This window comes from Dermochelys coriacea, chromosome 10 (assembly GCF_009764565.3).
Source record: "Dermochelys coriacea isolate rDerCor1 chromosome 10, rDerCor1.pri.v4, whole genome shotgun sequence".
Taxonomy (NCBI): Eukaryota; Metazoa; Chordata; order Testudines; family Dermochelyidae; genus Dermochelys; species Dermochelys coriacea.
Window position 1 is genome coordinate 38,301,884 of NC_050077.1, and position 14,911 is coordinate 38,316,794.

A 14,911-nucleotide genomic window follows, 5' to 3' on the forward strand; every position below is an offset into this window, starting at 1 on the left:
GTGGGTAGAAAACAATATCATCAACTACACAATTATATAAGCAAGCAGTATATCATACTTTACATAAGAAGGCCCAGGTTAATATCACAGGTTGGCTACATTTCCTGATGTACATGGCCTGAGAGATGCCATTGGTGGTGAGCTCTTTGCACTCAGGTGTAATGCTGTCGTACCTTACACAAGCGAATGGCATTGTTAAATGCCTGGGCCCTAGTGTAGAAGTGCACAGCCTGCTTGATTTCATCCTGGCTCTCGTACTGGCGGGCCAGGTGATAGGATGCTGCCCAGTTTCCCGTTTCATTCGCTATTTCAGCAGCCTGAAAAGAAAGCCAGATCCTTCACATCATGCTCAGATTAAACAAAAGAACAGGGACTCTCCTGGAAACAGTGGGAAGCAGGCTGCCTTACCTTCTGGATGTTGCCCTGAAAGCAATAAAGACGAACCAGGGAGAAATAATCCTGAGCTAACTCATAGTATCTTAGTGCGGATTCCATATCTGACTGGCTTTCCAGATACTGTGCCCACCATTTCCACAAGCTCCTAGAAAAGAAACAAAATAAGTGATGATGGTAATTAATAATTGGAACACACTACCAAGGAAGTGGTGGATTTTCTCTCTCGAAGTCTTCAAATCAAGACTGGCTACCATTCAAGAAGATGTGCTTTAGTCAAACACAAGTCATGGAGCTCAATACAGGGGAAACTGGATGAAAGTCTCTGGCCTGTGTTACTCAGCTCTCTCTAGTAGCGCTAGCTCTCCAACACAATACAGTGGGGCCCCTTCTAATGAACAAGATTCATGATCAAAGTGGACAAATGAACAAACTTCCAGCACTGGATGGTATAATGCATTGACAAAAGTGTTTCCTACTAGCATGCTTCCTCTCTATTGAATTAACCTGGAAAATCTGAACGCCTGGCAGGAAAATGTTAAAACACGTAATCTCAAACCTGAAACTGCCCCCTCAGGACACCACTCCTTCACACACTTCAGGTAAGGAAGGATGTAACATGGCACTAACTTATCTTTCATCTTGTTGACATAGATCTCCAAGGCTTGTAAATCTTCAGAGAGCATCCTGGGCACCTCAAACCTATGCGTGTCTGATTTCTCATAGCTGTGTAGAAAAAGGGCACATTAGATGGTGAATACCAGTGCTTTGTGGCAAACTGCTCAACTGCTATATTAATCCATTTTATTTTAGTTCTTTAGTCTTTAGAATTAACAACAATACTAATAGGTTTCAGAGTAGCAGCCGTGTTAGTCTGTATTCGCAAAAAGAAAAGGAGTACTTGTGGCACCTTAGAGACTAACCAATTTATTTGAGCATAAGCTTTCGTGAGCTACAGCTCACTTCATCCGATGAAGTGAGCTGTAGATCACGAAAGCTTATGCTCAAATAAATTTGTTAGTCTCTAAGGTGCCACAAGTACTCCTTTTCTTTTAACAATACTAATAATACTCTGTCCTTATAGAGTGCTATAAGCATCAACTGCAGGAACAGTGCTGACCCCCGAGTACCAATATGCCAAGGAAAAATAAAGGCCAAGATGCTGCTGAGATAAGACCAAGGTGTGGAGATCACTGAGACAAAAATGGGTGCAGAAAAATCAAAAATCTTATTTGGGCCAAAGAGCCAACATACGTATCGAAGCCCCAAAAACAAACAAGCCAAATGCTAGAAGGCTGAAGTGCTACAGAAAGGCAACAAAGTGCTTATGGAAATGGCCACAAATATCTAGCATAGCTGTACCAGGAATGATTGGGAGGCTGGGTAAGAGACAGTAAAGGATATTCAATACAGATCTTGTCTCCTCACTTCATACACAAGTCTTTGTATTGCCTGCTCATCTCCACTGCTATTTCACCCTCTACCTCACAGTTGGAAGGTTGCTCCTTGAAGTGTACTAACCCATCTATCTGTAATTTTCTCCCCTCCTTCTTCCCCATTAAGCGAATCACATCTTCTGCTCACATCGCCTCACACACAAAACCCTTCTTTACTCCATTTTGTGACCTTATATAATAAGGGAGCCAGACACAAAATAAAATTTAAACCAGTATGATGCATTCTAAAAACAAAAAAAACCCCAACTACTCCTCCACCAACTTTCCCAGGATCTCAGCAGCCACTGAAAAGAACTCTGGGTGCCACCTAAGCATCAGGTTCATAACACATGAGCCACAATGAATCCCTGGGTGCCAGGTGGGTCAAGAACTCTCCAACACAAAGGCTTATGCATACAACAAGGTGTAGAAATGAAGGCTGGACTAGTGGTTAAAAGCATAGGATTTGGAGACAGGAAATCCAAGTTCTATTCTTGACTCCACTGCAGACTTCCCATGTGATCCTGGGCAAGTCACTTAACCAATTCCCCCCCCCCCCTTTTCTGCCACCTTTCATCTGAGAATCTCTATTATTATAACTATTATTGAAATAAACCTGGCAATTGGGGAAACTGAGACACAGTAGCAGGCACCATCCAGACAGCTCTACAAATTTTGCCTCTGCTGTCCACAGCAGTGTGCTAAAACTCAGGATTTCTTGTGTTCAGAACTAAGCTCTAGGTGCTCGACATTTTCTACGGGAAGCTGCTTACTAGCTAAGTGCAATATTGCACTCTGCAGTGGCCTCCAGGTGTTTGGCGTAGTTGTAGTATGTGGTGCGCAGGTGAACCCGGTCATGAGTCTCAGCTACTTCCATAGCTTTCTGCCACTGGTCAGAAGCCTGGTAGAACTTGTTCAGGAGGTCGTAGCGATTGCAATTCTTGTACAGCCGCTCTGCATCTTCCTGAAAGGAGAGCGAACAGTGAAAAGTTATCTGGATTTGAAGAGTATTTTACAGAGATTATATCTAAGCAGTAATGAGTGATAGAAGGCAATCAGAAAGCTATGATGATATAACTGGCTCTGTGGATATGGGGAAAGTGGGGGATGTGATATATCCTGACTTTAGCAAAGCTTTTGATATGGTCTCCCACGGTATTCTTGCCAGCAAGTTTAAAAAGTATGGATTGGAAGAATGGACTATAAGGTGGACAGAAAGCTGGCTAGATCATTGGGCTCAATGGCTCAATGTCTAGTTGGCAGCCAGTATCAAGTGGAGTGCCCCAGGGATCGGTCTGGAACCGGTTTTGTTCAACATCTTCATTAATGATCTGGATGATAGGATGGATTTCACCCTCAGCAAGTTCGCTGATGACGCTAAAGTGGGGGGAGAGGTAGATATGCTGGAGGGTAGGGGTAGGGATAAGGTCCAGAGAGACCTAGACAAATTGGAGGATTGGGCCAAAAGAAATCTGATGAGGTTCAACAAGGACAAGTGCAGAGTCCTGCACTTAGGATGAAAGAATCCCATGCACTGCTACAGGCTGGGGACTAACTGGCTAAGCAGCAGTTCTGCAGAAAAGGACCTGGGGATTACAGTCGACAAGAAACTAGATATGAGTCAACAGTGTGCTCTTGTTGCCAAGAAGGCTAACAGCATATTGGGCTGCATTAGTAGAAGAATTGCCAGCAGATCGAGGGAAGTGATTATTCCCATCTATTTGGCACTGGTGAGGCCACATCTGGAGTACTGCATCCAGTTTTGGGCCCCCCACTACAAAAAGGATGTGAACAAATTGGAGAAAGTCCAGCAGAGGGCAACGAAAATGATTAGGGGGCTGGGGCACATGACTTTACGAAGAGAGGCTGAGGCAACTGGGCTTATTTAGTCTGCAGAAGAGAAGAGTGAGAGGGGATTTGATAGCAGCCTTCAACTAACTGAAGCGGGGTTCCAAAGAGGATGGAGCTAGGCTGTTCTCAATGGTGGCAGATGACAGAACAAGAAGCAATAGTCTCAAATTGCAGTGGAGGAGGTCTAGGTTGGCTATTAGGAAACACTGTTTCACTAGAAGGGTGGTGAAGCACTGGAATGGGTTACCTAGGGAGGTGGTGGAACCTCCATCCTTAGAGGTTTTTAAGGCCTGACTTGACAGAGCTCTGGCTTTGGTGATTTAGTTGGGGTTGGTCTTGCTTTGAGCAGGGAGTTGGACTAGATGACCTCCTGAGGTCTTTTCCAACCCTAATCTATGATTCTATAATAGGTAGTGCACTTCTGAGCAGTTAATTACTCCAGCCCACGGATTGCATTGCATAGTAAAAAGGATTAAGACAGATGGATTTGAACCTACTAAATATATGTAGCCTGGAATACCAGCATTGTGACTGAGAAACTGGATGTTTATGTGAAAATAAAGAAAGCACTCAGATCCTAGCATTTACTGGGTGATATTAACCAGGGGTGGGAGTGACATGAGTAGCTACCAATCATAAAACTCTGATTGACATATTTATTAGAGCATAAGCTTTCGTGAGCTACAGCTCACTTCCGATGAAGTGAGCTGTAGCTCACGAAAGCTTATGCTCTAATAAATTTGTTAGTCTCTTCGGTGCCACAAGTACTCCTTTTCTTTTTGCGAATACAGACTAACACGGCTGCTACTCTGAAAACTCTGATTGTGACACAACACTAAGCCATTTGATAATGGAGGTTATCAAATGTCTCATATTGGGATTACTCGCTGGCATAACCATTTTGGGCTGAAGTAGGAGAAACCCATTACCCCAGTTAGGGAGTTTGGGAGAGCATTGCTAACTTTGTAGCTGTTTTCTCACCAACAAGGATTCAGCACTTGGAGACTGGCCACTGGGAAGCATTCATGGACAGAGGACTGTTCTCTTGGGATGGACTTCACCTGAGTAGGGAGGGAAATAGACTTCTAGGATGGAGGTGGCACAACTGATTAAGAGAGCTTTAAACTAGGAATTTGGGGGAGATGTCCATGTAATCTCCACGCTGGATTTTAACATTGAGAGAGAAGAAAACAAAGTAAGAAAGGATACAGCAGTGGGTAGGAGAATGGACATAAGGAGGAAGGGTAGTGCAGATACCAGTCTAATAGGTTATATGGGCGGTAGAATGTCTGTCCCTAATTGGGTAAAGAATGTGAGTGAAGCCAAACAGCAAAAATTAAGATGTTTGTAAACTAATGCGAGGAGCCTAGGTAACAAAATGGAGGAACTAGAGCTACTGGTGCAGGAAGTGAAATCAGATATTATGGGGATAACAGAAACATGGTAGAAGAGTAGTCATGACTGGAGTACAGGTATTGAAGGGTATGTGCTGTTTAGGAAAGACAGAAATAAAGGCTAAGGTGGTGGAGTAGCATTGTATATCAATGATGAGGTAGACTGTAAAGAAATAAGTGATGGAATGGATAAGACAGAGTCTGGGCAAAAATCACAATGGGGAAGAAAGCTACTAGAGCTCCCCTGGGATAGTGCTTGGGGTGTGCTATAGACCACCGGGATCCAATTTGGATGTGGATAGAGACCTCTTTAATGAAGTAAATACTAATGGGAATTGTGTGATCACTGGAGACTTTAACTTCCCAGATATAGACTGGAGGACAAGTGCTTGTAAGAATAATAGGGCTCAGATTTTCCTAGATGCGATAGCTGATGGATTCCTTCATCAAGTAGTTGCTGAACCGACTAGAGGGGATGCCATTTTAGATTAGGTTTTGGTGAGTAATGAGGACCTCATAGAAGAAATGGTTGTTGGGGACAATCTTGGTTCAAGTGATCATGAGCTAATTCAGTTCAAACTGAATGGAAGGATTAACAAAAATAAATCTGCAACTAGGGGTTTTGATTTCAAAAGGGCTAACTTTCAAAAATTAAGGAAATTAGTTAGGGAAGTGGATTGGAGTGAAGAACTTGTGGATCTAAAGGCAGAGGAGGCCAGGAATTACTTCAAGTCAAAGTTGCAGAAACTATCGGAAGCCTGCATCCCAAGAAAGGGAAAAAAATTCATAGGCACGAGTTGTTGACCAAGCTGGATGAGCAAGCATCTCAGAGAGGTAATTAAGAAAAAGCAGAAAGCCTACAAGGAGTGGAAGATGGGCGGGATCAGCAAGGAAAGCTACCTTATTGAGGTCAGAACATGTAGGGATAAAGTGAGAAAGGCCAAAAGCCATGTAGAATTGGACCTTGCAAAGGGAATTAAAACCAATAGTAAAAGGTTCTATAGCCATACAAATAAGAAGAAAACAAAGAAAAAAGAAGTGGGACCGCTAAACACTGAGGATGGAGTGGAGGTTAAGGATAATCTAGGCATGGCCCAATATCTAAACAAATACTTTGCCTCAGTCTTTAATGAGGAGCTTAGGGATAATGGTAGGATGACAAATGGGAATGAGAATATGGAGGTAGATATTACCACATCTGAGGTAGCAACCAAACTCGAACAGCTTAATGAGACTAAAGCAGGGGGCCCAGATAATCTTCATCCAAGAATATTAAAGGAACTGGAACATGAAATTGCAAGCCCATTAGCAAAAATTTTTAATGCATCTGTAAACTGAGGGGTTGTACCATATGACTGGAGAATTGCTATAACATAGTTCCTATTTTTAAGAAAGGAAAAAGAAGTGATCCAGGTAACTACAGGCCTGTTAGTTTGGCATCTGTAGTAAGCAAGGTCTTGGAAAAATTTTTGAAGGAGAAAGTAGTTAAGGACATTGAGGTCAATGGTAATTGGGACAAAATACAACATGGTTTTACAAAAGATAAATCATGCCAAACCAACCTGATCTCCTTCTTTGAGAAGGTAACAGATTTTTTTAGACAAAGGAAATGCAGTGGATCTAATTTACCTGGATTTCAGTAAGGCATTTGATACGGTTCCACATGGGGAATTATTAGCTAAATTGGAAAAGATGGGGATCAATATGAAAATTGAAAGGTGGATAAGGAACTGGTTAAAGGGGAGACTACAACTGGTCATACTGAGAGGTGAACTGTCAGGCTGGAAGGAAGTTACTAGTGGCATTCCTCAGGGATTGATTTTGGGACCAATCTTATTTAATCTTTTTATTACTGACCTTGGCACAAAAAGTGGGAATGTGCTAATAAAGTTTGCGGATGACACAAAGCTGGGAGGTATTGCCAATACCGAGAAGAACCGGGACATCATACAAGAAGATCTGTATGACTTTGTAAGCTGGAGTAATAGGATGAAATTTAATAGTGAAAAGTGCATTTAGGGATTAATAACAAGAATTATTGTTATAAGATGGGGTCGCATCACTTGGAAGTAACAGAGGAGGAGAAGGACCTCAGAGTATTGGTTGATCACAAGATAACTATAGCCGCCAATGTGATATGGCCATGAAACAAGCTAATGCAGTCTTGGGATGCATCAAGCGAGGTATTTCCAAGAGAGATAAGGTGTTAGTACCATTATACAAGGCACTGGTGAGATCTCATCTGGAATATTGTGTGCAATTCTGGTCGCCCATGTTTAAGAAGGATGAATTCAAACTGCAACAGATACAGAGAAGGGCTATTAGGATGATCTGAGGAATGGAAAACCTGTCTTATGAAAGGAGACTCAAAGAGCTTGGCTTGTTTAGCCTAACCAAAAGAAGGCTGAAGTGAGATATGATTGCTCTCTATAAATATATCAGAGGGATAAATACCAGGGAGGGAGAGGAATTATTTAAGCTCAGTTCCAATGTGGACACAAGAACATATGGATATAAACTGGCCATCAGGAAGTTTAGACTTGAAATTAGATGAAGGTTTCTAACCATCAGAGGAGTGAAGTTCTGGAACAGCCTTCCAAGGGGAGCAGTGGGGGCAAAAGACATATCTGGGTTCAAGACTAAGCTTGATAAGTTTATGGAGGGGATGGTATGATGGGATAGCCTAATTTTGGCAATTAATTGATCTTCAACTATTAGCGGTAAATAAGTCCAATGGCCTGTGATGGGATGTTAGATGGGGTGGGATCTGAGTTACTACAGAGAATTCTTTCCTGGGTGTCTGGCTGGTGAGTCTTGTGCACATTCTCAGGGTTTAGCTGATTTGCCATATTTGGGTCGGGAAGGAATTTTCCTCCAGGGCAGATTGGCAGAGGCCCTGGGGGTTTTTTGCCTTCCTCTGCAGCGTGGAGCACGGGTCACTTGCTGGAGGATTCTCTGCACCTTGAAGTCTTTAAACCACAATTTGAGGACTTAAATAGCTCAGACATAGGTTAGGGGTTTGTTACAGGAGTGGGTGGGTGAGATTCTGTGGCCGGCATTGTGCAAGAGGTCAGACTAGACCATCGTAATGGTCCCTTCTGACCTTTAAAGTGTATGATTCTATAACCCTCTCACTCCACATTAGGTCTCTCAGACACAGATTATGTTCTTAGATTATTAATGCAGAGCAATATCTGACGCCTTTATTTATGCTAAATTTCCACTGACTTAATTTAGAGTTAGAGCCTTAGGATTTGGCCCATGGTGACACAAGCAATGAACAAATTTAAAACTGCTATTTTTAATCTTTGAGATGGTCTCCTACTGTGTCAAGGACTTTTCCTGCCGCACCCAACTGCTTTCTAGCTGAGCTCTGTATACAGTAATGGAGATAGAAACTGTTCCTTCTGTCCTGCCATAGTCTGTTTCCTACTGATTCCCATTTCTTTTCAGAGAAGAATAAACCCTAGATATGGAAGAGGCCTGTTAGGTCCTATTCTAGACCCTCTCCTTGCTAATGTAGGATTGTTTTCAACAGAACATTTGCTAGTGTCTTCCCCCCAGACTAGTTTTAAATGTCTGAGCAAAGGGGCTTTCCCCACTTCCATTGAGCCTAATAAATCTCACTATCACAAAGCTTTTTACAAATATCCAGCCTGAATTTTCCTAGTTATATGCCTTTATACCCCCCAGAACAATTCCTCCACCATTCATGCCCTTCAAATATTTGTAGGTTGTTAGCACATTCTGCTCTTAGCCAAATTCCACATATTCATCTCTTTCAAATCTTTCCTCTTGTATATGAATCCATTTCAGGATCCTAACAATTTGAGCTTGTTTTCTCTGAACTTCCTCCTGTTCATTAATATTTTTCTGGCAATAAGATGCATAAATTTGAAAGCAATATTCCAGGTGCAGTAGCACCACAGATGTGTAGACAGACCATGAAATCAAAGCTCCAAGATGTGGTGCCTCTAAAAACAGCGCCCAAAATTGCACTGGCAGTTTTTGCTGAAGTGTTCCATTGTAATTTCTTATCTAATTTGTGGTCTCCTATGAACCTTGGTTTCTGTCAGCTGTGCTGCTTTCCAGCTTTCTACTCCCCACTGAGTATGATTTTCCTAGATGTATTAGCTTGTATTTTTCCAAGATATGTCTTCTTTTCATTTTCTACCCATGTTTTTAACCTCTTGGACCCTTTATTATTTCTGTGCCCTCCGTAGTATTTGCAATGCTTCTCAATTTAATATCATCTGTGAATTTTGTTAAAACGCTGTTTAGTCCTTCTTATACAGATCATTAATGGAGACATTAAATAAGAGCTAACCTGGTACCAGTAAATTGCTGCTTATCGTTACCCTTAATTTACAGTTCTCCAGCTAGTTTTCAGTCCATATGACAACGTGAATCTCAAAGCCAGTTTAGGTCCCAATTTTACTGGTGGAGTAAAGGTGCTATTCAAAGGGCTTGTCTAGACCCTGATAAAAGGTATCCAAAGGGCAAGTTGTATTTTAACATGTCTTAGCTGATGGAGGGTGAACTGTTGGCTAGTCAATAAGTTTCTCCTCTACCACCTAACACGTTAAAATACAACCTGCCTTTTCTACACTCCAGTTTGAAAACATGTGAGTTAAAATGTTTTAGCTAACCCATTTTAAGAAGACACCATTTATTTTAGTCTAGACAAGTCCAGAGTGATAAAGGACAGCAGAATCAAGCCCTAAGGTATGTGAGACAGCATATCAAATGTTTCACAACATCCAAATATATAGTACTAAACAATGTTTTCTTCACCCAGTATTTTTAATGCTATATATGTTTTTTAAAAACAATCATATTTGCCTGGTATGATTCATTTGTTATAAGCCTATGCTGCTTATGTCTCATGATTCTGTAATCTCTAGAGGTCTAATTCTGCCACACTCACTCATATTGTGTAGTGCCCATAATACTGACTGTAGAACAAGGTCCTATTCAAACTGAGTAAGTGGCAGAACTGGGCCCTACATGTTTAGAGGGTGCACTCCACCCCCATTATTATTTATTTCAACATTTCAATAGGGGTAGAAGTTTGACTTGCAAGAAAATAACTGTTGCCCCTCTTTACTTTTTTGAAAATTAATGTTGCATTTACTTTTCTCCAATATTTTTGTACCCTTCCCAGACTTTGTAAAAATACTTTTGAGTGCTACAGGAAGTTCATTAGTTACATTGTCTTCAATGTAAGGACGCATGCACATCTCACTTAGACTGCTGACTGAGTCTGGACTTTGCTTATTACTAGAAAATGGGCAAGTTGCCATAGGAAGCCCTACCAGCATGCCCAGCTGAACCGCCAACATGGCCACTCTGGCTTCCACCTCTGGTTCTTTTTCCGCCTCCCTTAATGCCTTAGCTCCTCTGGCATGACCCATGTTTCCGAGGCAAACTTTGGCAACATCCAGCCTCTGAGTCTTCACGCACATGCGGGCCATATTCTCCCAGACTGCCTCACTACAAGAAATGAGAAGGCAAAGGGGATTTATCATCTTGAAGAACCTCCCCACAGGATAGAAACAGGGATGGGATTCACTGGAGAAAGCTTTCTCCAGTGCAAGAACTGCTGTATGCAAGGTCAGTGCAGTCCTCAATGCATGCAGAAAATTTGAAAGAGGTAGTGAGAGGGGAAAGAAGCAGTCTGTTAGAACTTTTACACTTACTGTATATATACAAACATATACACTATAAGAAGAGCTTGCACACACTTGCTGTGTGGGGACTTAACAGAAATAAAGAAGGGCCTCAGACACAAAGATCAGGGCGAGAGCTGAGCTTTCACCAAGTTAAGGAGGTACTGAGAACTAGGATTTTGTTTCAGATTCATCTCTAAACAGAAAGCAATTATATTTAAACAGACATTTATTATGCAGCCTCTGGGTGGATTTGCATCATTTAAAATGTGAAAATTAATGATAATGCCTACAACTGGTTGCAATAGTCTCCAGCCAGGTACTGCCTATCATTTAAAAACAAACAATCTACACAAAACTCAAGAAAACTCTTGGATATGAACATAAGCCTTGCCCTGTTCTGTGAAGCTCAGTGAGCTGGGACTCTGGGGAATTGAATGCAGTTCTAGTGCTGAGGTCTTTGCACTGAAAATGCTTAGCTGCCAGTCTTCCACGGTTCAAGCCAATAGTTGCATATCAGCTAAACTCAATAGTCAGGATGATGCATAGGAAATATCTGACCAACTATGGTGTCTTAGTTTAAAACTCAGTCAGAAATCCCAAAGATGCACTAACAGTCAGTTCTGGAATGTTTTTCTTTCTTTTGATCCTGTGTTGCATAGAGTGAGAATTTCCCAGTGCTAACACACTGATCTGAAAAGAGCAATTAGTACGATGAAATCTCTATAAAGCTATAGAAATGACAGCTCTTGCCAGATGCTATCCTCACATCCAGCATTGAAATTAAGGAATAAATACCAGGACACAAACATTTCATGGTAGATCTCATATTACACCCAAGGCTATTTAAAACAAACAAAAAATCAAACACAAACCCCAGAGACAAAATTGACTTTTGTTCAGTCTGTACCGCACCTAGCACAATGGGGTCCTGGTCCATGAGCGCTGCACCTGGGCACTACAGCAATACTCTCTATAAATACATACATCTGGAGGAAAACACCAGGGAGGGGCCAGAGCTATTTAAGCTAAAGGACAATGGTGGCACAAGAACAATTGGATATAAACTGGTCATGAAGAAATTCAGGATGGAAATTAGAAGAAGGTGTCTAACCATCAGAAGGCTGAGGTTCTAGATCAGCTTCCCAGTAGGAGTTGTGGGGGCAAACAACTTATTAGCTTTAAGAGAGAACTGGACAAATTCATGAGTCTAGCTATATGACAGGATTGGTTGTGATGATGGGGATGAGGTCCGTTTCAATTTATGTTTTATGTTCCTAAAGCTCAAGCTTCAGGGCTTCAGCTGGTCACCTGAAGGGGTCAAAAAAGGATCCCCCTGCAGTGTATTCTGGGTTTTTTAATCATCTTCCTCTGGAGGTCAGTGATGACCATGTTTGGAGATGGGACATAAGACAGGGTGGTCCAGAGGTCTGAGGTGGAACCAAGCATTCTTTCTCTCACACTTAGCCGGCTGGTTCTGGCTTACATGCTCAGGTTGAACTGATCATGATCTGTGGAGTCAAGAAGGAATTCCCCCCAGGTCAGACTGGCAGTGACTTGGTGTTTTTTAGCCTTCCTCTGCAGTATGTGGGTGCGGGTCACTTGCAGGATTATTTGGGTGTATCTCATTTAATCCATTCTCTGATATTGCAGAGGCCTTGGGCACTAGTGCACCTTAGTTCCTCCTGTTCTCTTCCTGTGGTATAGAACAGTTTAGTCTCCTGCAGACTATAATACTTTGATCTCATTTTGGTCTTTGGGTTTAGTGTGTGGGTGCATAACCCATGGTATGCAGGAAGTTAGACTAGATGATCTGGTGGCCCCTTTTGGCCGTAAAATCTATTACTGATAACAGCAACAACTTAAATTATAATCAATTTCAAAAAGATGAATTAAATGCAGGACCAAGTCCTGCACCTGCACCTCAATCTCCTTTGCAGGTTTTGTGGTTTTACAATCACATTTTTCAATTTTAAAAGAATGTTCTTCCTCTTTCCTCTTGCTTTGGGAAAGACACCCACAAACAGGGGAAACTGACTAAACCGGAAACAGCAAAACAGACTAGACACAACCTACCCTCAAACATACACACAGTGGAAAACGTTGTGTGTGTGGGGAAACAAAAACCACACACACCGAAAAATGTTTTCCCCCTAATCTTTCCAGTGGGAAGATTGTTGTTACAAGTAACACACAACAGGTACAAAATTTCCAGGTTGATGTCCTTTTAAATACATGAAATACCCTTAAATCAGGCCTAGGATTTTACAGAGAAAATTAAACAGAAAAAGATCAGAAATAATAAGTCACAGGCGAATTTTCCATGGTTCAGAGGTTTGGTTCAGTTAAAGTGCTAAAATGTTTGTTTAGATGCTTATACAAATTTCTTGCATCTGCATTGCCAGGACTGGACATGATGCAAAAACAGCCTCTTCTTGCATTACATTGACATGTCCAGTCCCTGCCAGAAACCAAAAGGTGCATGAAAAAAAGAAAATTAATTGGGGGTTGGGGGAAGAAGAGTGAAAAGCCTTATAAAAGTTTCAGGGCAAGATCCTCAGCTAGTATATCTCAGTGTATCTCCACTGATCACAGCTACGCTGATTTACATCAGCTGAGGATCTGGCCCTCAACAAGTTTTGGGAGATGGTTTGGGTATTTTACCTGAATGATTGTCCATACCTAAAATTAGCAACAGCTGAAGAAAATACTTTAAAAGACTAGGCTGCATTTGGATATCATCTCTGTAACTCAGTTGGATAAACAAAAAGAACAAAGCACATAATCAATACAAAAAATAAGCTATCAACCCAGGAAATAAAGACATGTGCATGAGTGTATTTCATTAAAAGGAGAAATATACAAGTTCATGTCCAGTTTTGGGCCCCACACTACAAGAAGGACATGGAAAAATTGGAAAACGTCCAGCGGAGGGCAACAAAAATGATTAGGGGACTGGAACACATGACTTATGAGGAGAGGCTGAGTGAACTGGGATTGTTTAGTCTGCGGAAGAGAAGAATGAGGGGGGATTTGATAGCTGCTTTCAACTACCTGAAAGGGGGTTCCAAAGAGGATGGATCTAGACTGTTCTCAGTGGTAGCAGATGACAGAACGAGGAGTAATGGTCTCAAGTTGCAGTGGGGGAGGTTTAGGTTGGATATTAGGAAAAACTTTTTCACTAGGAGGGTGGTGAAATACTAGAATGTGTTACCTAGGGAGGTGGTGGAATCTCCTTCCTTAGAAGTTTTTAAGGTCAGACTTGACAAAGCCCTGGCTGGGATGATTTAGTTAGGGATTGGTCCTGCTTTGAGCAGGGGGTTGGACTAGATGACCTCCTGAGGTCCCTTCCAACCCTGATATTCTATGATTCTATGAGATTCATTTAATAAAGGCTGTAGGATGCCAATAGAAGCTGCCAATTGCTGCCTTAATCTGTCTCGTGAAAAAGGACTACATGTTGGGGTTTGTCAGTCTGAAGACAGCATATCTTTGGAAGGGAATAAAGATATTAAGAGTTTGTGACTTGCCCGTGTCCCACAATGTACTTATATAGTCACTGAATTAAAAAACAAACAAACAAAAAACAGGAGAGTGTTCAAGCAATCCTATTTAGAATCACAGATAGATCCTGTTTCTGATTAACTCAGTCACTGCCATACTAACACCCCTTCACTCCTCCATTTTCACCCCATTTCAAAAATAAATTGATAGACTCTCTTGCAGTATGTCATTAAAGTGACATTAAGTAAGTAAAGTGGCTATTAAGGAATAGTGATAATAAGGAAAATGTCACACTAACTCATGATTTATATGAAGATATCCAGGATGCCATATAACATCAAGTAATCAGAGGAACCCTTCAGGATCTCCTAAATACTCCCTTCCCCAGCATTGGACAGCTCAGCAGGTAGATTGCTCACACCAGCTTCAGCACTGAAGTCAAATTTGGCTGACATATGTGACCTTTGGAAATGTATATTTTGGTTAAGTGACATTTGGGAATTGAAGACTGACTACTGACACAAGGAAATATTAACACCATTTGGGAAATTTATAACATTGCAATGGACATGCTAAGAGCGGGCCACGGGATCTGGATCTGTCTATTAACATAATGCCTACCCCCTTCATCACTGTGCTCCCTAGCCATGCTATCCCTCAGAAC

The 14,911-nt window shown here is 41.6% G+C and overlaps 1 protein-coding gene across 11 annotated transcripts in view; it reads right to left on the reverse strand.

Moving 5' to 3' along the window:
- Window positions 1-14,911, reverse strand: part of IFT140 (intraflagellar transport 140) — a 250,730-nt gene that overhangs the window by 7,610 nt on the left and 228,209 nt on the right. For all 11 annotated transcript variants that reach the window (XM_038420185.2, XM_038420186.2, XM_038420187.2 and 8 more), the window contains 5 exons: window positions 10,390-10,567; window positions 2,603-2,793; window positions 1,024-1,119; window positions 409-541; window positions 174-317 (listed from right to left, as the gene is read on the reverse strand). In XM_038420185.2, coding sequence (XP_038276113.1) covers window positions 174-317; window positions 409-541; window positions 1,024-1,119; window positions 2,603-2,793; window positions 10,390-10,567 — 742 coding nt within the window. The remainder of the gene's footprint in view (window positions 1-173; window positions 318-408; window positions 542-1,023; window positions 1,120-2,602; window positions 2,794-10,389; window positions 10,568-14,911) is intronic.